Raw genomic sequence first — 26,121 nt, 5'->3', positions numbered from 1 at the left:
GTTCCCAAAAGATACAAATTTCAAGGGGGAGTCACCAAAGGCTAAAATCGTGTCCCACCGGGGACATATTTAACAATACCTCTTCATTAAAAGTCATGAATAACTGGAGAATCGAAATTGTGAAAGACCAAGAAATCAGCATACAAGATGAAAATATATGGGAGACGCCTAGCTTTAGAACGTTGGTGAACAAACATCATTTTGCTAAAAACCCAAGATGAGAACACCACTGCATGGACGGATGAAAAGCACAGCGTGGGAAGAAGAGAACCTGGAAAGAGAAGAAAGCACACTCATCTGCAAAATTAATACAATTTAACTACTTAGTTGGTCACATTATGAAATGACAATAATAAGTAATGGAATGGATAATATTTACTATCCATATGTATGGATTGTTTTGTAAAAGGTCAGTCTGCGATAAATTTGACAGGAGGTGATAGCAGGGGGTTCGGCCTAATGAGGATTGAGGTCGATTTTTAAGTCTGTCATATGCGTCCGGAGTATTGCATTTCCAAGTGAAGTGAGAGACTTCGAAACTGTCTATAACTCTCGGTGGTAGATATGATCTAATTTTCCACGTAGTTATGACATGTGACTCAGTTAGTGAGAGATGTTCCTGGTAGATGTACGTATGTTGGGTATCCAGCCCGAAGGCTGGTTGGATCCTCAATAGGTTCACCATTAGCTGTCATAGATGGCCTAGGTGTCACTGAAGAGGCATACTAGGGAAATGAGGAGTGAGGTAGTTTCCCATTGCTTTCCTCACCTGGTAGATATTCCAGAGTTAATAGTGTAGATAATGCCGAGGTTTCTTTGTTAAAAGGCCTGAGGGAAAATCGTGAGGAGAGAATGTTTTGAAATATGGTATGTTCCATGGTTTGAACAATGAACAGGATCTCATATTAAGAGGGATGCTTTGTTCATCTATTAACTCCATTAATACCAGCGAAACACACATCATATTCCACACATCCCAACAGATTTGAGTTCATTCGTGATGGCAGTAGTGTTGACCGAGAAATTGTCTGATAATACACGGATTTTGACGTAGATTTGAGCTGTAGTAAATGGCCATCCGTGGCGAGATTTGTTTGCTCACTTGTAAGTCAGGGGAGAGCGGCAGCTATAAACCTATTTGACGAAATAACAGGTGCTCACATTTATTTGAGGCGGACCGTGTTTGGAAATAGAAGAGCGTGTTAAAACAATATTGATGCTAAAATAAATAAGGAGTTACTTGAATTTCAATTCTATTGCATAGGCAAATGACAGAGTGGATTTTCAGTAACAGTTCCAAACATTTGAATTTGTATTACACTTTCGATATTTCCATAACACAGTCATAGCTCATATTCCGACTGGGCATTTTAATAATTATTTAAGTGTAAGAAGAATGTCCTTAGATATTTAGGTTTTCCATTTCTTGATGTTTGTAGTGCAGCTAGGTATTAAGGATTTTCGATGGGATGTCCTCCAGTGGAAATGTAAGATGGTGGTTGAGGTTTATGGAAGGGATTCCTGGGATTGCTGGGCCATACTATGATCATGAAATGATGTTGCCAGCCAACTGCTCCTAGATGATGTGTGAGAATCCCCGTTTAACACAAAGTCAGTAACACATGGTTATTTCATAAGATGTAATAGCACACATCCATTAGTCCATGGGATACCCATGATTCATGGCCATGCTGCTCATAAAAGAGTTGTCATATTTTGCACGTTTATATTTTAGCAGTGGATGTAGTTGTAGTGACAAATAATATTTAACGGTTACCCACGTGTCGAGCTTATTTTGGTGATTCGCTGAACGTCATAACAAAATCACAGCATGGGTAAAATTTTGGTAGTATAGGATTTCCTTTAACAGGTTTTCATGGATTTATTTCATCACTGACTGCAATCTGTTGTTTTGGTTTGTGAAGTAACTTCATACATTTAACATACACAATACTGTTTTATCTTGTGTAATAATACACCTGTCACTGGCACTTGAGGTCCTCTTGTTTCGGCGAGTTGCTTAGGTCATCAGGCATGTTCAATTAACTTAAGTCCAATGAGGGGTCACTTTGGTCATCAGGAACGTTTCCTTAACCTTGAACATTAATGTTATTGGATGACCGTGATAGCTCAGTACTGTGAATTGGAGGTTACACAGATTCATTTAAGGGTCCAGGTAACTTGTTCTATACCGACGGTCTGTTAGTGGACAGCCTAAATTAAAAGAGGTCTGGAGATCACTTCCTGATATATAGATGATCGAGAATCATAATGCACTCTTGCTTATGGAGCCAAGCAAATTGAATCTCATACTGTTTTCTAATTAACCACAAAGTCGTTTCCTATAAATATCCCTTGAGGCTTTCTTTTGTGGTGGTAATTAATTCCATCCCGATATTGTCCAAACGCAGCATTATATTAAGGCCACCGACCAGAGTTTATGGCCATATTTGTGAAGAAACCCACCATTATATTACACTGTTTTTGATTGTATTCACACAGTCAGATTATGTAAGCCTTTAATTTAAGTAAGTAAGCCTTCCTTCATACCCCATAGTCACGTATAGAAGTGACGAAGAGCCATTAACACCCCCTAAAACAAAACAGTTAACACTTCCTGCCAAAAACCTGGAAGAGGCAAATATTAATTTGACATGACAAAAAGGGTTCAGTACTCAGTGTGTCTCTTCAACACTTGCAACGTTGAGAAATAAGAGATTTACCGTGACTTATTTATGGTTTCATTAGAGAAAAGCAAGTGGCCAATTCTCTGACACTAGATAAACAAAAATTGAGGAACTTTTGCACGAGTATACAGCAGCTGTCGACATACGAGTCCTTACTTACAGACGCCTCCTCGAGAACTAGGTGATCTTCATGAACAGGTACGGGCACTGAAGTTTAACTTTCAATTTGCATTCAGAACAGGTTGACAGACACAATATTATCGTACAAGAGCCGAGGGAGCAGGTACAGTTTTGAGCTATTGGTCTACTCATAATTAAAGGAACACAATAGTGACATGTAGGAAGGGGAGCGCAGGTGTGCTCAGTCTTCAGCAAACACTTCTTCAATTGTGTACCTTATTATGACTTGATGCGGCACTTAGTTATCCTCTAGAATTGTTAATACGAACGTTTCAATATTTTTTCATCAGTTTCTAGTCTTACCACTTCTCCTTGTCGTATGATTCTTCTGTGTTAATCCGGATTACTTCATATCCCCACATCTGGGCAGCTCCTCAATGAGTGTTACTGACCATACTGCTACTGATGTCCGAAAGCAGAATAAGTGTCGTCAACGGCTGAAAACAAGCGGGCGTCATATATCTGTGACTGATGAGGAGAAAGTCAGAAGATTTCCTCTGCTTCTTTTTCTTTCCTGATTGCTTTACGTCGCACCGACACACACCCTTGCTTCCATCGCACACGGACCTTGGATTATGTTACTTGAAAATTGTATCTCAGAAGAAATGGCACAAAGGGATGGACTGCTCTCCAGTGTACATTATGAGGTGTGCCGAGAAGGAGCCGATCTGAATTAAAAACTTATTACTTCTCTGCTGTGTGCGATGGCAAATGCCTGGTTACATCTCCCAGATTGGAGAACGCCCTGTGGAACTCCTGAACTCTCGTGCAGTAGTTAGTGGAATGTAAAGCAAAATAACGTTATTTAGCTCTTGCGGCCTTATCCCGGCGTGACGTGACCCTCGTGCGCCTTCTCGGCCGTGTGCACCGAGAGCGTTGTGTCCGTGCGAGCGATATGTCATAAACACGGAGCAGTGCGGCATCTCTCTCGCTTGTGGTTCACATGTGCTCGATTATGTTTACATGATTCTGAGAACATTTTACGGCCTTACTGAGAAAAACGTGTGCCTTACCAACTGTATACCCTCGAATGGGAACTGTTACATAGATTTTCTGACTGAAAATTTTGCGACAGACATTTCACCAGTATTGGTTCTCCTGTGTATGTATTTCGAGAAGGCAATTCTCTCAGAGATATGCATAATACAAATACTGGAAAAGTGTGGCTTCGCACCCGTGTGAATCCCCATCTGACGTGTAAGGTGTCCTTTACGGCTGGAGGATTTGCTACAGACGTTGCATTAGTATAGCTTCTCACCGGTGTGAGTAGGCATGTGATTCGAGAGTGTTCTTTTATCTGTGAACACCTTAGCACAAGTTTTGCAAATAAACTCGCGTGTGTGCATGTGCATATGACGTGTTAAAGTGTCTTTCTGGATGAAGGATTTGTCACAGACCTTACACCCGTATGGCTTCTCTCATGTGTAAGTCCGCATGTGCTTCGGGAGTGAACATTGATGAGGGAAGAGCTTACCACAAATATTACAACAGTATCACTTCACGCCTGTGTGAATCGGCATGCGTTTCGAGAGATTATTTATATAGTCGGAAAACTTAACACAGATGCATCAGAATGGCTTCTCGCCTGTGTGAGTACGCATGTGGACTGTGAAATGGCTTCTCAGACTGAAGTATTTACCACAGACATTGCAGCAGTGTTGCTTCTGGGTTCTGTGAGTCCACGTATGTTTTGAGAGTGTACTTTTATCCAAGAAGAGCTTGCCACAAGAATTGCAACACAATGGCTTCTCGTGTAAATGAGAGCGCACGTGAAGTGTTAGATGGGATGCCTGGCGGAAGGATTTGCCACAAACCGTGCAGGAGTATGGCTTCTCTCCTGTATGATTCCGCATGTGTATCGTGAATGAACCCTTAAAGGTGAAGGGCTTACTACAAATATTGCACCAGTAAGGCTTTTCGCCTGTGTGAGTCCGCATGTGGCCAGTTAGATTGCCTTTCTTGACGAATTTTTTACCACAGATATTGCATTCGCTTCCTATCATACTTGTATGCAACCGCATGTGCTCTTCGAGCTGGTTCCGATTAGTAAAGCATTTATGACAAAATTCGCAAACAAGGCGCAGGTGGATCCTCAAGTGTTTCGACAAGCTACTTCCGCTGCTGAAGACCTTTCCACAGTAATCGCAGTTGAAGGGACGATCATCTTTGTGTCTCTTCAGATGTCGCAAAAGGCCCAACTTCCCAGCCAGAAATTTTCCGCACACATTGCACTTAAAACAAGGTGCTCCGCCATCCGGTGGTAGATGATCTGCGTTCCTCACCTCGGTCCTCGATCTACAGTGACAAATAAAACCTTGTTAATAATAGTTCAACAGGCAAGTCCTCTACAACTCTCAGACAAAGAAATTGCTCCTAAGCATTCCACTCGCTGACATCCCATTCAGAGACCTCGTTACTAATGAACATCACATTCGTGAGGGTAAACATCATCTGAGGCCAAGTTCAGTGGTCTAAAATTTCAAAACCAATCACTTTTTACGAGGATGTGACGCGTCTTTTCTCCCGAACCAAAATATGTCTCGCAAGAAACTTCTGACGGTTTAGGAATGCACGAGCTCATAGACAACCTTCTAAATAAAGGTACCTTGTTGGATATTACTGAAGGTTGTTACATCCGATAAGATATATAGTTCAATTCAGGCTTCAATTTGAATGAAATTTCAGAAAAATCTTAAACACACTTTGATTTCCTGATCGCATTCTTTAGAAAAAAATAAATTTCTCAATAGCAGATTAGCATTTCCAAATATGCACAATAACTTTTTCAAGCCACTCACATTCTCTGCAATAACCTCGCTAAATTCCCCGTCTTTCCATCCCTCTACACCTCTCGCGCTGCCCCTCCCTACTCCCCCGCCCATCCTCTACCACAGGGCACAGTGCATCTGCGACGCTGTGCATCATAACATTCACTTTCTTCTCTAACGCACACCACAGCACACGGCACTAGAAGTGAGTCGTACACTGTTCCGTTACTTCACGTAAAATACGTTCAAGCAAACCTGCCATCTTTTGAAAAGGGCTATCAGTAAAACTCACGCGCGACAAAAAATCTAACGATTTTCGACGTACCCCGGCTTGACGAAAATAATGATACTGCTGGGCTACTAAATACAATAATTCATGCTTTAAACAGTATACTTCAATGCAATCATATCTACTTACATCATAGGCCAATGATTTGTGGACGAAAATAACATTAAGAAGAAATCCATGTTAAACAGCAGCAGACGTGGTGAGTATTAGTTTGGAGCAAACATAAGAGGACTTCCTTGATAAATTAAGCACAGTTGCGATAACTGAAAAAGGCTTTACACAGTAAAACGCGTTTAATGTAACACGGGCAAGAAATAATATCAAACACACTGCAAGTCACACGGTAGTTCGACTTGAAAGTCACAATAATACCAATAAAAATGGTCCGTTATTGGACATTATATCATATCATTTCAAAGTCACAGTTGCGGCCTTTTTAGCTTCCTGAAAAAGACTTGAGAAAATGTTTTGTCATAACAGGGACCAGGACTCCTGGTGTTCAAAACAGAAATAGACTCCAGAGGTTCATTGGGCATCGATGATCTGAACTCTGTTATATTTTTCTTCACAAGGCTGATATCAGGTTCACATTCTGCATTGCTATGGGGTATGGTGAGAATATACATCATACATCATTACTCTAGAAATTCGGTTATACTTAAGAAGTCCTTCGGCTCCACGAATTCTTGATATTTGTGCCCAACTGGAATTGCTTGCAGCATCGTGATTTGCAACCAAAGTGTCATCAACCTGAACTCATTCACCACCTCATGTGTAGTTTCATTCTCTTCTTTCATAACATGATAGGAAACCTTTCCAAGAAAAAAACAAATGGAAGAAAACTGTGTATCTTAAATTTTGTCTAACCTAGCATCCTTTAACACATCATCTTTGAGTGGAAACTTGTTGATGTAGTCACAGGCAGAGCAAAGGTAGTTTCTCACTGATGAAAAGAAAAGAGTTTTATCTGTATCCTGGAGATCATTCACAATGTTGGAAGTCTGAATGCCAATAACTAACTGAACGTCACTTAAATCGTTGCGAACACCATGTGCAATATTACTATCACACCCACATACCGTGCAAAAGGCAAATTTTACTCCCTTTCTTCATTTTAGTATGCATTTAAAATGAACATAATATGATTCTTTAAATGTCTGCAAGTACTATTTCTTGCTGGATTTATTCATGATAATCTACAATCGGAATATAGAGTATGAAAATGTCCGAGAACAAACTGAAACATCGAAAGGAACCTAGACCACTGAACGTCACATAAAATTATAACAAACACTCAAGGCAGTCAAACACTTCTTTAAAACACGTCAAAGCACACAAAGTCTTGAACAATTAAATGAACACAACAACCTCGTGAACAAGGATATGCACATGGTAAAAAACGCACACGCACACACACACACACACGTGGAACTAATGTAATTATTATTATTATTATTATTATTATTATTATTATTATTATTATTATTATTATTATTATTATTATTATTATTATTATTTATAACTTAATGGGCTTCGCTAACAGCGCTATACAGGAAACTGAGAAGTTATAACACAAAAACTCAAACACTTCAAAAAAATCATAATCTTAAAAGGCCAAAACATTCTTGATTTTAGTATGCATGGAAAATCAACAGAATATGATTCTTTAAATGTCTGGAAGTACTGTTCGTAAACAAACAACAACACTCGCGTTGTCAAAGAATATAGGTTAAATCACAACAAGCGAACGGAACGGAACAAAGAATTTGCGGAGCAGAGCCTGTCGACACCTAATATTCACACGGAAGAACTGTTATCCCAGATTTAAATTCAATTCCAATAGCCACACAAACATCACAGAGTTAAAAATACCAATCATATCAAAGAATGAGTTATCGACTATCGTGGCCTTGCCTTCAACCAAGACCGAGCGTGCTTCGAATCACGCAAACAATCGATTGTACGGAAGTGGAGCGATTATCGAATGTTGTTTCAAATTTTTGTCCGCGAATTCGTAAAATGACACTGTTCATCCGTAAAACAGTAAAATGCTGCTATTTCCGTAAATTTTACGGATAAACCGTAAAAGTTGGCAGGTATGGCTCAAGTCTAAATAGTAAATTCCCCTTTTTTCTTTTCTTCTGGTCTTATATTGAACTACGAATTCCTTATAGGACATTGGCACATAATATGGCATCCATCTCACATACAAAACTTTAACAAACTTCAAATTACCAACTACAGCACAATTCCCAAGTTTGGAAAATGAACAAAACGTCTTATACTTATACTGCAGTTTTCAGCCAGAAAGATTCAACGGATTTTTCATGTAACATAGACACACATCATACTCCTAAAATATGTGATATAAGTTCTTTCCTTATCTTAAACTATAGGCAACACAAAGTTGTACACGGAATCTCATGATCTTACTATACTTGCAGAAAACTAGTATTAAAGTGTAAAATTTTGTCATAAGAACCAGTGTCATGTTTTCAACCCAAAATTGATGAATCTCATAAGTGGAAAAAACCTATTGAGCATTTTGTTACGCAAATTCAAAATGATTTCAATATGGAAAATATCTTACAACGTAACATGCTGTTATAGAATGAATGTTAACATTTTTAACTCAGTGCTGTCAATTTTTTTCTAATTCATTACCACTCATTTTTACTCTTAGTCTATCTCAATCATTTTAAACATAGAGTTAAATTGTTATAGTGCATTGCCCTCTATGTTTATTTATATATGTGTCTACGCCTGTTTTTCAATTTTTGGCTCTAAGATGACGCAGAAATTGGCGTTGAAACTAGTCCAACAACTAATTAAACGGTTGTACTTTAATAAAAAAAAATTTGCCAGGGGCTTTACGTCGCACCGACACAGATAGGTCTTATGGCGACGATGGGATAGGAAAGGCCTAGGAGTTGGAAGGAAGCGGCCGTGGCCTTAATTAAGGTACAGCCCCAGCATTTGTTTGGTGTGAAAATGGGAAACCATGGAAAAATATTTTAGGGCTGCAGACAGTGGGGTTCGAACGTACTATCTCCCGAATACTGGATACTGGCCGCACTTAAGCGACTGTAGTTATCGAGCTCGGTACATTATGAAGTCGACAAAGAATATGGGTTTGGTAGTAGTGTTTTATTACAATGTTCTGAAACCCTGAATTTGAACCGAAATGCAAGCCATCATTTCCTTGAATATTCTTACAAATGTTCCTTTAACACTACAGCTAGAAGGAGAATGAAAATCATGGCCTGAGCCAAAATTTGAGATTACAGAACATTGAATTTCATCATAGTGGATACTGCTGCTACATAAAAGAAGGAATGAGATCCCTTCTACTTCAAAAGGTCATGGACAAAGTGAATATTTATAGTGGAATAACATCATTGGGTAGCATCCAAGTCTATGCCTGTTTCCCCACCGCAGAGTGATTCTACATATTCTAGGAAAGAAGAGCGAGAAATACGAATTTCTTGGTTAAAGGTGAGATCAAGAACATGGAAAAAGCCTATCATGAAGGCCAAAATACATTGTAACACGAAGTAGCACTTCCCATTTCCCGCTGTATGCACTGAATTCACATGGACCAGTCGAATGCATGACTTCCTAACAAGCAAAGTAGTGGAAGGCTCGACCACGTGTTATTACTCTACTCTTAGGGGAAATTAAGCGGACAAATAATGAAAGGGGGACACTGATTCCAGATACGACAGGCTAAACCTTTTGATCATCACACAAAGTATTGATGTTGACACCACTAGACAACAGGGGGCAGAAAATACGACACTGGACTGTATGCCATACATTTTGTGGCCAAAGGTGTAAAATTCTGTAGCCAATCTTCCTTATGTGATTATGTGATTTTTGACACAAGTGATTTATGAGGTTCACAATTAGTTTTTCAGTAAAATTATATGATATTTTGCTCCTATATTCTCCACCAACCAGCTACATTGCTGTAACACGTGGCACGTCCCAGGCGATGGATACGGCTCCCCCACTGGCATGTGGGCAGACTTGAGTGAAATATAATAGCTCTCGCGAACCAAACACGCACCAAGTCTATAATGGCAATTTTGGTGGAGAGTGACACATTCCTTTCTGGAAGTTAATGCAGAAAGGAACGTAGTGTTTCTTCTCTAGAGGATCGGCTGCAAAAGGCGTCTGTTTCCCATGTACGGAGCACCGTAAATACCTGGTGTCACTAGCTCACAAATGCTTCAAGACAAGCCGGCCGTAAAATAATACCATCACATGATTACAGAAATATGTCCCATGTAATCGGTACCAAGGTTAGGGCCTCCTCTGGAAGGGACGCACGTTGGAAGCGCCCAGCCAGCATGAAAAGTAAGCAAGGGTTACTGTCACACGGGCTGTGGCAACTAAGCAAGCGAGTACCCCCATTCTGTATCGCATCACTGAACAATGTCTGGATGAAGTAGCAAATTGGCGACAGCACTTGTTAGAACGCATTTAGGCATCTGTGAGTTGCAGGAAAATGAAGGAGTGGAGACAAGTCATGCGAAATGGGGTGCAGTTACTATCTGATGAACAATAGAAGCCGAAGAACAACTAATGGTGTTGGCATTATTATAGAATCAAGGTTTGACGGTTCTGTCTCTGACGTGCAGAAGTGTGACCATCGCTTGATGTAACTCGTCTATATTGGGGAGAGAAGAAAATGATAATTTTTCAGTGGAATGCTCCAAAACTGGTCTCGGCACAGAAACCAAAGATGCCTTCTGGGCACTGCCTGACAAGAAGACTGCTATCTTATCGTTGCTGCTGATATAAATGGACATATCGGATGGATGGAAGAAGAACCCACAGTCTATGGCGGACATAGATATGCGCAGAAGAACGATGGCCAACAAATTCCTAATTAAGCAGAAACTATCATTGCGAAGACACAGTTCAAAAAGAGTGATATTCACCTAGTCACGTACTACAGTGGCTCCCATCCAACTCACACTGACTAAATCCTCGTCAGTGTTCTCCCCAGAAATTCTTGTCAGCCAGGTGGCAGGAATAAGTAGCCGGGTGGGGGAATACTACCTCAAAAATGAGTGTTAAAATTTCAATAAATAAATTGTGTATTCCCCTCTGGTTGATACAGGTGGGGCACATGCTTGGATTAACAATAACATCAGAGAGGTAAACATAAACTGAAAAATCGATTTCACTGTTATCACCAACGAGACAAAATAAGATATATCTTTTTCTACCATTAAAAATTTGAAATTTACTTTTAGCATGACATTTTATATGTTGATTCTTCTTTGAGGCCCAGTTGTCTGCAGCTCTTACATAATTGAATTCTGTTGAGTCTGGTCCCTCTAGTGAAATCAGCATCAAATTGTTGAGTGTGCTCTGCTTCATACGATTCCTCAAGGAAGTTTTAACTCTCTTCAAAGCCGAAAATCCCCTTTCACATTCAGCTGTGCTCACAGGTATGGACAGTCCAATAGCAGCTAATCTTGCTAAATTTGGAAAAGATTCCTTAAGCTCGCATATTGTTGCAAACTCCATCATTATTTGTATAGGTCTTAATCCAATGTAGGACTCTCCTTGGAACATTTTTGATGCAACAGACTATTCCAGTTTAGCGCTATTGTTATTTACTACTGGAGGGCTTCCCATTTTAGAGTAGAAATCAATAAGCAACTCAGAAGCTTCATGCTGATCTTGACTTTTTGCATCAAACACTTTTGAAAAGCAGGAAATGATGGGAATATCTGGAAATCTGTGCTCAAGATGTTGGATAACAGTATTTATGTACTTGTAATAAATTGCTGTCTTGAAGGTCACAACATCGACATCTGAATAAGTGATGTGGAAGTCTGACCATTCACCAGAAGATGGTGACTGAGACTATGAAAATGATTTCCTGGAGTGTCTTTCAATTGTAAGACGCTGAGTTTTGTGGCTTCTAAGATTGGCTCACTTTCTGTCAAGCCAATATCTTGCGTTTGCCAAGCTCTAGACAATGTGCACAGAAGAGGTAAGATATCTGAAAGCATCATAATTGCAGCCAAGAAATTGTATGTCTTCATGTACTTGCTTAAGCCTTCAGCTGTAATATCATTCCTTTCATGGCCTCTCTTTCAAGTGCAGCAACAACAATCACCATAGATCTCCTTAGAGACTGTACAGCAGAGTCATGAGACAACCATCTAGTACCACTAGCCAATTTTAGTTTAATTTTTTTTGCTAGGGGCTTTACGTCGCACCGACACAGATAGGTCTTATGGCGACGATGGGATACGAAAGGCCTAGGAGTTGGAAGGAAGCGGCCGTAGCCTTAATTAAGGTACAGCCCCAGTATTTGCCTGGTGTGAAAATGGGAAGCCACGGAAAACAATCTTCAGGGCTGCCGATTGTGGGATTCGAACCTACTATCTCCCGGATGCAAGCTCACAGCCGCGCGCCTCTAGGCGCACGGCCAACTCGCCCGGTTTAGTTTAATTAGAGGGCTGTCCATGATAATCTGGATTTCAGTTAAACGAGCCATCCTGACTGAGGAATTTTAAAAAAAAGAAAAAAGTTGCCTTAAAATGTCCTTAAACTTCACTAAATAAGGCACTTCAGCTGCTGCCTGGGCACTAGCAAGTGCCAATCTGTGGTTAATGCAGTGACAGTTTACCATGAGTCCATTTGATTCCTCTGTTAGCAGTGTTGCTACTCCCATTTGTTTACAAATCATGACAGCTGCCGCATCAGATCCTAGACCTACCAAATTACAAGTTTTGTTCATGGTCCACTAAACTCTCCTTTCGAAGTCTTGCACACGGTATAGTCACCCAAGTAACTTCCTCCTTTGTCGGTTTCTTCAATGAACATTTTATACATGTGGAACAAAACATACCATTTTCTTTCACAACTAACCATGCAAAATTGCTTAAACCAGTCATTGCTGTTGCCCGATAAGCGGTGTTTAGAAGAATGTTTCACTTGTGGTTTTTCATTTTGAATACTTTCCACTTCACCAGATGAGCCGGCCTCAGCAATGTCCTTTTTGGAATTCTCTCCTGGTGTTGAATAATTACTTTTACTAGGTTCTTTCTTTAAAAAAATTAGAAGAGTAGATGTGTGACGAGATTTCCTGCTCATTTTGAGAACACAGATTTTGGCGTCAAAAACACGAAGAAATGAACCGGGCAGTTCATTTAGGTAATTCCCGACAAGAGATTGAAAATAATACGAATATTCGTGATGAATTCGAAAGTAAAGCACAAATGGAAAACACTGACAACAATAGTTAAAATGTAATTAAATGGGAACTATAATTCAACTGAAGTCCATTGTTAGCAGTAGTAAATGTTAAGAAACCAAAAGTACACCGAACAAACAGATTTGCTTCGAAAACAACTAAGTTGGTGACACTGAACACTAACACATACTCTATCGATTCGTACGTTTCATATTCGATTGTAGATCAATATTTTTCGTCAAAATGACTGCCATAGCAAATGCGCAATCTATATATATATATATATATATAAATGAATGTTTGTATGTTTGTAAATGACACATCTCCTCCTAAACCACTGGAGCAATTTCAATCAAATTTTGAACACTTATTATTTGCTATCCGGAGACGAGCACTGTGGGGGTAAGCCACCACTAGACCCTTAGGGGTGGGGGTTACGGGGGTCAGGTACAAATAATCGAAAAAAGTATCGAATCCATAGTTTTTGGGGTCGCTGAGGTGAATAGTGACACTACCGATTTTTTAAAAGTCAAATTCCTGCTCCCATTTGGGTGGAGGCGAGGGGGGACTGATATATAAAATTAAACGAAAATAGTGTCGAATACATAGCTTTCGGGGCTGTCGAGATGAATAGTGTCGAATCCATAGTTTTCGGGGTCGCTGAGGTGAATAGTGGCACTCCCGATTTTTTAAGTCAAATTACCGAGCTCGATAGCTGCAGTCGCTTAAGTGCGGCCATTATCCAGTATTCGGGAGATAGTAGGTTCGAACCCCACTGTCGGCAGCCCTGAAAATGGTATTCCGTGGTTTCCCATTTTCACACCAGGCAAATGCTGGGGCTATACCTTAATTAAGGCCACGGCCGCTTCCCTCCCACTCCTAGCCCTTTCCTGTCCTATCGTCGCCATAAGACCTATCTGTGTCGGTGCGACGTAAAGCAACTAGTAAAAAAGAGGCAAATTTCTGCCCCCATTTGGGTGGGAGGCGAGGAGGGACTGATGATGGATGTATATGTGTAAATAACACATCTCCTCCTAAACCACTGGAGCAATTTCAATCAAATTTTTAAACGTATTCTTTGCTATCTGGAGACGAGCACTGTGGGGGTAAGCCACCTCTAGCCCCCTTAGGGGTGGGGGTTAGGGGGATCAGGTAAAAAATAATCGAAAATAGTGTCGAATCCATAGTTTTTGGGGTCGCTGAGGTGAATAGCGACACACTCGATTTTTTAAAAGTCAAATTTCTGCTACCATTTGGGTGGGGGCGAGGGGGGGCTGACATATAAAATTAAACAAAATAGTGTCGAATACATAGTTTTCGATTTCGGCGAGGTAAATTGTACACTTCGAAATTTTAATATCAGGAGACAAACCACGTGGGGGTAGGAGACCTCAGGAACCCTTAGGGGAGGGGGGAGGGGCTGAGATATAAAAATCGTCGAAAGTAGTGTCGAATCTATACTTTTCGGGGTTGCTGTGATGAATAATGGCACTTCGGAATTTTTTAAAGTTCAGCCCCCTTCATGGTGGGTGGCAATTGGAGAGTGATATATAAAAATAAACGAAAATAATGTTGAATCCAGAGTTGTCGGGGTCGCTGAGATGAATGGTGAGACCCCGAATATTTTACAAGTCCAAGTTCATCCTCCTTTCTGGTGGGGGGTGAGGGGGATTCAGATTTAAAAATAAACGAAAATAGGGTCGAAGCCATAGTTTTCGGGGTCGTTGAGATGAATAGTTACACTCCCGATTTTTAAAACTCAAAGTTTAACCTCCTTTAGAGGGGAGGAGGAGCTAGATATAATAATAATCGAATATACTGCCTAATCCATAGTTTTCCGGGTCGCTGAGATGAATAGTATCATTCCGGATTTTTAAAGTCCAGCATTAGCCCTCTTTGGCATACAGGTTGAGAAAGGGTGAAAAAACAAATTGTCAAAAATCCCCCCTTTGCAATAGAGGGTGAGAAAGGGTGAAGAAATAAATTGTCAAGAATGCCCAAGGTAACAGACGTGTGTATGTTCCAGTATGACTTTCAAGTATGACTTACTACTTGGAAAACGTACTGTGGGAGTAAGACGCCCCTAGAACCACTTCGGAAGCGGGTGAAATATATAATCCTTATATCGTGATATTGGAAGAACAGTCAAGTAAACATACTAGTCTCGTTTCTTTTCTATTTATTATTATCAAAAAATCTAAAAATATAAGATATAACACTTATGACACAATGATATTAAATAAAGATATAAAACATAGCACAGTCCAAAGAATGATCTCGAGTAGTGTCTATCAATTCCCAACATTCTCCCCACACTGGTCAACCTCTAGGGGGATGACCAGCTGAATTGGTCGGGCTATTTTATGTCCCTGTGGGGTTCGAAGAATCACAGTCCTTATTTTCTGGTCCCTTCCTTCCAGTAACCTCCCTATTCTTGCCCTTTTCCACAATTGGCGTGGTCGTCCATCTTCTTGAATCAACGCCAGATCTCCGGGTCGAAACTCAATCGATCTCCCAGACACACCTCGAGCTTCATGAAAGCTCTTGAGTTCTAAGAGGTACTCCTTGGTCCATCTTCTCCAAAAGTCGTCTGAAAGTTTTTGTCTCAGTCTGAATTATCTTGTCAAGGCAAGTCTCGTAGTCGGTTCTGGTCCTGTTGGCACGGTCATGAGTCCATCACCAACAAAAAAGTGTGCCGGCGTCAGAGGTTCAGCGTCAACTCCACGGGAGATCGGTCTTGAATTTACCGCAGCTTCAATATTGACTAGAGTGGTGTTAAGCTGTTCTTCTGTAAGTCTTGATAGTCCCAGCACCTTTCTTAGGCATTGTTGTAAATACTTCGTTGATACTCTTTGGATTTGTCATCTCTATGAACTGTTGATGGAGAGTTCCTAGGAGTAAGCATTCATCATCGGGTAATATGCTAATAATATGGTTGTTGTTCTTGCTTTTCTTTAAAAACATTGCAGAAGGTGAATTTCAATATAGTTTGCATGAGAGAAAAATAAAGCATGTTTTCATATAAATATGGAGTCAGATAAGAAATTTCTAACATTTGGTGACCCCCGACGTGATCGGAGACGTATATAAATTACTGTGAATATTCCTGTCCAAGGCGAGAGAGGAATATATGTTGTGAGTAATCGTGAGATTCGTGAATAATTATTCCTATCCAAGAAGAGAAGGAAGCTACATGGAACGGCTAAAGAAAGGTAGGACGCCTATTAGGCAATGTGTAACAAAGAAGTTTCAATGTATTAAAGAGTTTCTTGTAACAGAAATTACCTCGCAGAATCGTGACTTGTTGCAGTCAAATTTTAACCGTTTAGAAAATTTAATGGAGGAACTTCATGAAATTGACGTGAAAATAATGGATCATTTATTAGACAGTCATGCAGAGGATAATGTTATTTTAGCTGAAAGAGAAAGTACTGAGAAATATAGTGACGAATTTGAGGTTATTAAGGTTCAAGTAAGCAATACACTTTTGCTCGCAGGAAAGATTAGTCCACCACCTAGCGAGATGTTCGGAAATGAGGTAGGCAATCATAACAGTAAAAGAAGGTCCTTTAAGTTACCCAAAATTGAACTGAAGACATTTAATGGAGATCTTAAGGAATGGTTAGGGTTTTGGTCTCAGTTCCGAAAGATACACGAAGATGATACTTTGCACAACAGTGACAAGTTTCAGTATTTATTACAGGCAATGAAACCTGGCACAGAACCAGAGGCAATTGTTCTTAGTTACCCTCAAACAGCAGAAAATTATCCAAAAGTCATTGAAGCGTTAAAAGAACGATTCGGTAGGGATGACCTTCTGATGCAAGTCTATGTAAGAGAACTGTTGAAACTAGTAATTTCAAATGCTACTCAAAATGATAAACTTCACCTTTCAACTTTATCAATTAATTTTTTTTTTGCTAGGGGCTTTACGTCGCACCGACACAGATAGGTCTTATGGCGACGATGGGATAGGAAAGGCCTAGGAGTTGGAAGGAAGCGGCCGTGGCCTTAATTAAGGTACAGCCCCAGCATTTGCCTGGCGTGAAAATGGGAAACCACGGAAAACCATTTTCAGGGCTGCCGATAGTGGGATTCGAACCTACTATCTACCGGATGCAAGCTCACAGCCGCGCGCCTCTACGCGCACGGCCAACTCGCCCGGTATCAATTAAATTAGAATCGCATTTACGGTCACTCAGTACCTTAAACCTGACCGGCACAGATCCAGGTACATGGTTATTTCCCTTGGTTGAGTCGAGTTTACCAGAAGAAACGTTACGGGCATGGCAGATAAGTCCATTTTCTAAACAGAGTGTAAATGAAATGGAACCTAGGATGTCTCGACTTGATTGTTTAATGGAGTTTGTCAAGAGTGAAGTCCGAAATGAGCAGCAAATACTGTTAGCACAGTCAGGTTTCGGTAGTACAGAAGCAAAAGAAAAGAATGAAAGGAAGGGATCTTTTTCAAAAGTAGATAGGAAGCACATTAAAGATAAGATGAGTATACCTACGGTGGCTGTACTTAGCAATACTTCAGAAGACTTGTGTATCTTCTGTGAAAAGGCCCATGATAGCGAGAAGTGTTTCAAAACAACAAACATGACAGTTGAGGAAAGAAGATCGAAGGTTAGAGAAAAAAAGCGTTGTTTCACGTGCTTGCAACCTAATCATTTGTCAAAGAACTGTAAATCAAATATTAGGTGCTTGGTTTGTTGTAAGAAGCATGTCACGGTTATGTGTCCTGATCTTTTTCAGAAAGATAAGGATGAATCGAAGAAAGAAGAGAAAGCCAGTCAGCTTCACACAACTTCAAATATGGCTTGTCATACATCTGTTCGTCAAGTAATACTACAAACACTGATGGTTACTGTCCACGGAAATGGCAGAAGAAAAACTGTGAGAGCTTTCTTGGATTGTGGCTCTCAACGATCCTACATCTTGCTGAAAACAGCTGAAGAACTCGGATTGAAATCACACGCTGAGGAATTGGTTTCCCATGTTCTGTTCGGTGGAAGCAAGACCTCGGAAATAAATCACAAGAAGTACACAATCAAGCTCCAAAAGCCAGGCGGTTACGTTGATTGTGAGGTCGAAGTCAGGGACCAACCACGTATTTGCCAGTCAGTCCCACGAGTTCCAGCGTGCTCTACGTTGTTTCAAGAACTTAGAATGAAGAAAATATGGATCAGCGATGTAGGTGATAACTGTCCAGAAATTCAGCTTCTTATTGGAATGGATGTCTATGCTAAAATTCTAATTGGAAATATTGTTCGACTTAAGAATGGTCTTACAGCCATTGAAACAAAGCTAGGATGGACTTTGGGAGGAGAACTAACTGACAACTCTCCTGAAGTGAATATGGCAAATACAACAATCACGATGGCTTACAGAGATGGTTCAATCACGGACTTGTGGAATCTTGAAACGATTGGTATTCAGGATCCAGTAGAAATAAAATCAGCTGAAGAACAAGAACGGGAAGCGAAACAATATCTACTTAATACTTTAACCCAAAAAGAAGATGGACGTTGTGTAGTTGGCCTTCCTTGGAAGGAGGGTCATCCGGAAATCCAGTCCAATAAGGAAATAGCAGAAAAAAGACTTCAGTCGACTACGCAGAAGTTGCAAAAGACAGGTCTCCTCTCACAATACGACAAAATATTTAAAGACTGGACAGTGGAAGGTTTTATAGAAGAAGTGCCACAGGAAGAGATAGAGAAATCTTGTCATTATCTTCCACACCGACCTGTAATCAAACCTGAAAGTCTTACTACTCCAGTTCGACCAGTTTTCGATGCTTCATGTAGAACAAACGAAGGGCTTTCACTAAACGATTGCTTAATAAGAGGACCTAATTACGTTCAAAATATCCCTGAAATTCTTTTAAGGTTTCGAGAGAAAGAGCTGGGTGTTATTGCAGACGTAAGAAAGGCATTCCAAATGATCGAAGTACGAGCTGAAGATCGTGACTATCTCCGATTTTTATGGTGGAAGGATTTCAGAAGTATGAAACTGAAGACTTATAGACATTCAAGAGTTATTTTTGGAGCCACGTGTAGTCCGTTTATATTGGGTGCTGTATTGGATCATCATCTTTCGACTGTTAATTATAAAGATGAACTGATAGCAAGGAAACTGATGAAATCTATGTACGTAGATAACTGTGTAACATCAGTTGCTTCTGTTGAAGAATACTGTATGTTTCGTTCTGAAAGTACAAGGATTCTAGCTGAAGCCAAGATGGAGCTGAGAAGCTGGGAATCTACAATAAGAAATTGCGAACTTTCAAAGATCGAGGGCAACAATGAACATATTAATAACAATGGATATGTCACAAAGGTTTTGGGCACGAAGTGGAACAAGCGATTGGATACATTGGGGGTTTATATTGTTGCTCACATTCCATTCTCTAAAGAAATACTTACCAAGAGAATTCTACTCTCAGCGATACAGAAAATGTATGACGTCATCGGGTTTCTCGCTCCTGCGCTTCTTCCATTCAAATTATTGCTACAGGAGTCATGGAAAATAGAAGCTTCAAAGAAATTAAGTAAAAAAGGATTTAAGTCAAATTGGGACTCCCCTCTACCTGATATAATGTCGAAGGAGTTCAACCAGCGTTACCGTGAAATTGGCCACTTAGAAGAAATAGAGATTCAAAGACTGGTAACTGGTGGAAAGATAGATAAAGAGTCTTGGTCATTGCATACTTTTGTTGATGCCAGTAAACATGCCTACGGAGCAGTGGTGTATCTCAGAACCGAGGATGAGAAGGGTGTATCAGTTCAGTTAGTACTAGCAAAAGCTCGAATAGCAAAAGTGTCATTATTCCTCGACTAGAATTGTTAGGCTGTCTTGTAGGAAGTCGTCTTGCTTCGTTAGTCAGATCATCCCTTTCTTTAGAAAACGTGAAAGGTTACTTCTGGAGTGATTCCACGACTGCGCTTGCATGAATTAGAATAAATGAACCATGGTGTATGTTTGTCGGCAACCGAGTCAAGGAAATAAGACAACTTACTGACCCACAACAATGGAGGCATGTGCCTGGAGTTTATAATCCTGCAGACCTACTATCAAGAGGGTGCTATCCATCAGAATTGACGAAATCTAACTGGTGTGAGGGACCCCTCTGGCTGAAAAGTCCTGAAGAGGAGTGGCCTGTTTATCACGCTGATGAAGGCAAATATGATGAGGATATCATTATTTCAGAGAGAAAGGAAAACACAGACGAACCTGTAACAATGATGGGCATTAATCTAAAAAGTGATTTCACTTATTCTCAAAGAGTAAGAATAATGGGATGGGTACTAAGGTTCTACAACAACGCTCGATGTAGTAGGGAGAGGCAAACTGGCACACTAACATTTTCAGAATTAAGAGAAGCAGAATTAGTTACTATAAAGTGTGTACAACAGGAGTTATTTCCTCAAAAAGGTGACACAGTTAGTGGATTGAAAGTAATTCGTGACAGTAAAGGACTGGTCCGTGTGAAGACAAAGATCACAATGAGAAATGACCTCTTTAATTTCCGATTCCCCTTATAATTACCCAGGAATCATGATGTAGTTGATGCCTTGATAAAAGAACAACATAAAGTTCACTGTCACGCTGGCATACAATTTCTCCTTGTACATCTGAGGAAAAAGTTTTGGATCATTCAAAGTAGAAGAGCCATTAGAAATGTGATTTCCAAGTGCATACAGTGCAAGCGACACAGAGTTAAGCACGCAGAATCAGAGAGTACTGAGCTACCACAAGATCGTATCAAGAATGCTGCAATATTTGAAGTTATTGGAATTGATTTAGCTGGACCATTGATTTTAAAGAATGATTCAAAGGCATGGATTGCATTGTATACGTGCGCAATTTATAGGGCTGTACACTTAGAACTGGTATCTTCACTCAGCACTGAAGCATTTCTTCTCTCATTAAGGAGATTCATTGCAAGAAGAGGACGTCCATCCATTGTATATTGTGACAACGGAACTAATTTTATTGGAGCTGCAAATATGTTAAAAGAAATGTCTGTCCGTAAAATCCTAAATGAATCTCAGCTACAAGAAATTGAGTGGAAGTTCAATCCTCCTACAGCTTGTTGGTGGGGAGGATGGTGGGAGCGCCTGGTTCGTTCTGTCAAGGAGCTGCTGAAGAGGATGCTCGGGAAGTCTGTTCTGACTTATGAAGAACTGTCAACTTCACTGTGTGATGTGGAGTCGGTGATTAATGGCCGACCACTAACATACGTATCAGAGGATCCAGAAGACTTAACTCCATTAACTCCAAGTATGTTTCTACATGAGATCAATGCCTATCATGTATCAGATCTAGATAAATTAGAGGGAGAAAAGTTCCGTTCTCGCTTACGTTTCAGACAGTACTTAATTCCAGAACTGAAACAGCGCTTCAGGAAAGAATATCTCTCACAGTTAGTCCAACGTCCCAAAGGAAAGAAGGCAACATCTCTTAAAGAAGGTGACATGGTATTACTCGGTTCTGAGAAACTGAAAAGGGTAGAATGGCCTTTAGCAAGAATTGTAACGCTCTTCCCTGGTCGCGATGGTGCAGCGCGTGTGGCTAAAGTGAAAACGAAAGATGGAGTTTTGATTCGTCCTATTGAAAGACTTTACCCTCTGGAGGTAGACAGTGACCAAACAACTTTTAAAAGAAAACTGAACTTAGGGGCGACATCAGGACAGAGTTCGTATACGACAAAAAGTGGCCGTGTAGTGATAGCTAACACCAAGTACTGTGACTGAGGTGGGGTGAGTTGGAGGACCCCATAGAAGAGTACAGTTTTGAAATTGTTCCCACAATTCCAAGGTGGGAGGATGTTGTAAATACTTCGTTGATACTCTTTGGATTTGTCATCTCTATGAACTGTTGATGGAGAGTTCCTAGGAGTAAGCATTCATCATCGGGTAATATGCTAATAATATGGTTGTTGTTCTTGTTTTTCTTTAAAAACATTGCAGAAAGTGAATTTCAATATAGTTTGCATGAGAGAAAAATAAAGCATGTTTTCATATAAATATGGAGTCAGATAAGAAATTTCTAACAGGCATCGCTTAACTGTGCCTACCATTCTCTCCCACCATCCTCCACCAAGCTGCCCGTGGGGCGATGAACTTCCAAGTTATACCGCCTTTGGCGAGGAATCGATGGGTCTCCGAAGATGACAGTGCCTTCCAGAGTTCCGACAGTTCTGCATTGGTGGCCTGAAATGTCCTTGCGTTGTCTGTATATATGGTATGTGGCAGTCCACGCCTACCAGCAAACCTTTCAAGGGCCATAAGGAATGTGTCAGTGGTCATGCTGGAGCATAACTCTAAATGCACCGCACGTGTAACAGCACAAGTGAATAGCGCTATGTAAGCCTTTTCCATCGTCATGCCTATTTTGATATAGAGGGGACCGGCGAAGTCTATCCCGGTAATTGCAAAGGGTTTCGACGGTGTTACCCTATCCGCAGGTAGTGGAGCTTCGATTTGCTGCCCTCTAGGGTTCTTCATGATTCTGCATGGGAGGCAGGCGTGCAAGACCCTCTTAACAGTTTGACGAGCTCTAAGGATCCAGAACTCTTTTCGGAGCTCCGACAGTATTACCCGAACTCTAAAATGATGTGGTCTGATGTGTGTTTGCCGAATGAGCAGATACGTGAATGTATGAGAGCCGTCTAGAAGTATGGGGTGCCGTCGCTCCTTAGCGAGGTCCGCACAGTGCAATCGACCCCCGAGGCGGAGGAGTCCGCCTTCAATGAAGGGGTTGAAGGGTCCTATTTTGGATTCTTTAGGAATTGGTCGACCGTCTTGGAGTGCTTGAAGTTCTAGTGCTAAACATTCTCGTTGAACAGCTCCTATCCAGTATCTACGTGCCTTTGCGAGCTCCACCGCTGTTAGTTCTCCTGTAAGCTTCTCTCGATTGCGAGTGTTGTGTGTAAAGCGAAGAATCCAACCAGTAATACGCATCAGTTTCCAGTAGGAACTGAACTTCGAACTGTCTATAACGCTGGAATATGTGGTCGTTGTCATTACATGTTTTATGTTTCTCTTCTTCTCCTCGGGAAGTTGCTCGCTTGGGGTTTGAGTACCAGATGGCCAACATTCCTCACGATGTGCAAGCCATGTGGGTCCACTCCACCACTTGCGCTCATTCCGTATCTGGTCACCACGAAGTCCTCGTGTAAGATGATCAGCCGGGTTCTCATGTCCAGCGCAATGCCTCCACTGACTTGGAGTTGAGTACGATTGAATCTCCGTTACTCTGTTGCAGACGAAGGTTTTCCATCTGTTTGGGTCACTGTGTATCCAACCCAAGGTGACAGTAGAATCCGTCCATAGTATTGCCTGAGTGATATCGTGGCATGTAGCTGCACAGAAATAGGACAGTAATCGTGCTCCTACTAGCGCTGCTAGTAGTTCGAGCCTCGGCAAGGTTACCTTCTTGATCGGGGTGAGCCTGTTCTTGCTGCAGGCCAGATGGACGAGTACGTTGCTTCCCTCGTTCGTGCGAATGTACAAAACCGCCCCATATGCCCTTTCTGAAGCATCACAAAATACGTGGATCTGAACCTTGCCCGCCGTTGAAGTAGCCAGCCACTGCGGTATTTGTACCCGTGAAAGTGAGGATAAGGAGGATGCCCAAGTGTTCCATGATGCTCCGATATCAAGAGGTAGCAACTCGTCCCAGTCAATTCCCCTGTTCCACGTATCCTGGAATAACAGCTTACTAAGGAGGGATACGGGGAATAACAGTCCGAGTGGATCATAGAATCTAGCCGTAATCTGTAATAACTTCCTCTTGGTGATTGGTCCTTCAGGTAAAGCCTTGGTGATCTCCTCTGGGTTAATGTAAAGGTTATCCGTTTCTGTATTCCAGTAAACGCCTAGTACCTGCGTCTCTACGTTGACCTCTTGACCTTCTGCTCTCCAGATGGCCTTTAGCGAGTCTGAATTAGTGGCCCATTTCGCTAGGTGGAAGTTCATCAATTTCATCAGTGCAGTAAGTTCGTAATACAGGGCAATCACACCATTGTCATTTTCTGCGCCGGATACGAAGTCGTCCATAAAGGTATTGTCATCTATGAGGGGTGCTGCAATAGGAAATGTCGTCTTGTATCTGTCGGCGAGTTCCCTCAGTGTTGCTGAAAGCAAGAACGGACTGCAAGTCAGGCCGAATGGGAGCCTAGTGAAGCGATAGGTCATTATCTCGTCCGTCGTGTGGTAACTTCGTTACTGTCCTGGGTGACCCTGTACCACAAGAATCTGGTCAAGTCCCTGTCATCCTCGTGCAAGATCAGCTGAAGAAATGCCTGTGTAATATCAGTAATGATGGCCATGGGATGTAGCCTGAATCGTAGTAGAATAGCCAGTGTCTCCGGTAACAGATTTGGACCTGCCTCTAAAGCATCGTTGAGAGACGGTGAGTTGGTTACGTGAGAAGATGCGTCGAAAACTATTCTCCATTTTGTTTTTTTCCAGTTTCTCCTTCTTTACAGCTTGGTGCGGGAGATAAAACGTGGTGTTCTTTGGATCTCCAGTAGGTGTGACTTCTATTTGTCCTTTCATGATATGATCCAGCATTTGGTTGCAGTACACCTCCTTCAGAGTGCTATTGTTTTGAAGTCTTTTGATCAAGATATCAAATCGAAGTTCCGCGTTTATCTTGTTACTTGAAGGAAGAACATCCTGCTTTCTTGGTAGGCAGACCACTCTCCGGCGACCTTCCACGCGATAGGTTGCCTTGAATTCTTGAAGAATGGCAGAGTCTTTCTCAGTTAGGTCTCGATTTTGATTTGCAACTATTCACATTGCCTCTAGATCCCATAATTTTCTTAGTTCATCATCCGAAGGTGAGATAGCTTGTCGAATGAAGTTCACAACAGTAGAATTCACACAAGTCCCTGATCGGCTTCCATTTAAGATCCATCCAAAAATTGTTGGAATCAGAACGATCGATTCAGATATTCGAATCGGTGAACCGTCCTCCACTATTTTCCAATATTGGTCACTGCCAATTAAGATCTCCACGGGCAGGTTTTCTTTCGAATCAGACCTAGGGTCTGCTAACTGCAATTTGCGTACGTGCGCCCAAGTTTTGATGTCTTGTGGAGCTGCTGGTTGAGGTGAGAGTGAGTGTGCACTTTCGTAAGCTTTCATGGAAACCGTAAAGTTTGAGTAAACTCCTTTCATACTGAACCTGACAACTCTGCGCTGACATGATGGGTTAGTCTGGGACTCAAATGTGCAAACAGTCAGTTCTCTTTTGTCGGTGGTTAGTAGCTGTAGGTCGTCTATCAGTGATCTTAATATAAATGTTGCCTGACTTCCACTGTCTAGTACACATCGAGTAAGTCGGCTTATCCCTGTAGGTCCAGTGATTCTTACTTGGGCTGTCTGCAAGAACGTGAAACCTGGTGTGGCGATATCTATTTTTCCTACAGAAGCTGTGTTGGCCTGATCTACTGAGGTCTTGTGACTCCTTCCGTTGTCGCAAAGGGATTTATGGTGCGATCTCTTGCATTTACCACACTGTGCCTTTCCTTTCTTTCGACAATTGAACGCCGTATGCCCTCGATTGAGGCACAGGAAGCACCGGTTAGCTCTCTTCAGCCTCTCCTTTCGCTCCGTAACGTTTGTGATTTTCTTACAGTCCTGAGCCCAGTGACCTCTTGATTCACAAAAGACGCAAAATGGTTCCGGCCCCTTAACCTCTTTTCCTGCTAAGCCTTTAGGATCGGCACGGGCGTGAAGAGCTTCCGCCGTAGGGGGGTAGCTTGATGATATGGAGGATTCACCACGAATCTTTTGTGCAGTAAGCACTCCGCCAACTTCCTCACCGAGAAACTCCATTAGTTTGAGGATGTTACCCTCCGAAAGGTCTATTCGCTTTGCGTGAATGATCCAGCGACGGCATATATCGTCTGGAAATGCTCGGAGGATCTTCGGTGCAAGTACTCGGCCATAGGCGTTCACA

The 26,121-nt window shown here is 41.3% G+C and overlaps 1 protein-coding gene across 1 annotated transcript in view; it reads right to left on the bottom strand.

The window, feature by feature from the left end:
- Nucleotides 1–1,171: 1,171 nt before the first annotated feature.
- LOC137503061 (zinc finger protein OZF-like) overlaps nt 1,172–26,121 on the bottom strand; it is a 76,773-nt gene continuing 51,823 nt past the window's right edge. Inside the window, exon 4 of the mRNA XM_068230489.1 lies at nt 1,172–5,162. Coding sequence (XP_068086590.1) covers nt 4,436–5,162 — 727 coding nt within the window. The 3' untranslated portion in view covers nt 1,172–4,435. The remainder of the gene's footprint in view (nt 5,163–26,121) is intronic.

This window comes from Anabrus simplex, chromosome X, assembly GCF_040414725.1.
Source record: "Anabrus simplex isolate iqAnaSimp1 chromosome X, ASM4041472v1, whole genome shotgun sequence".
NCBI lineage: Eukaryota > Metazoa > Arthropoda > Insecta > Orthoptera > Tettigoniidae > Anabrus > Anabrus simplex.
Note: the sequence above shows the minus strand (reverse complement) of the source record. Positions and strands in the feature narration are given on the sequence as shown.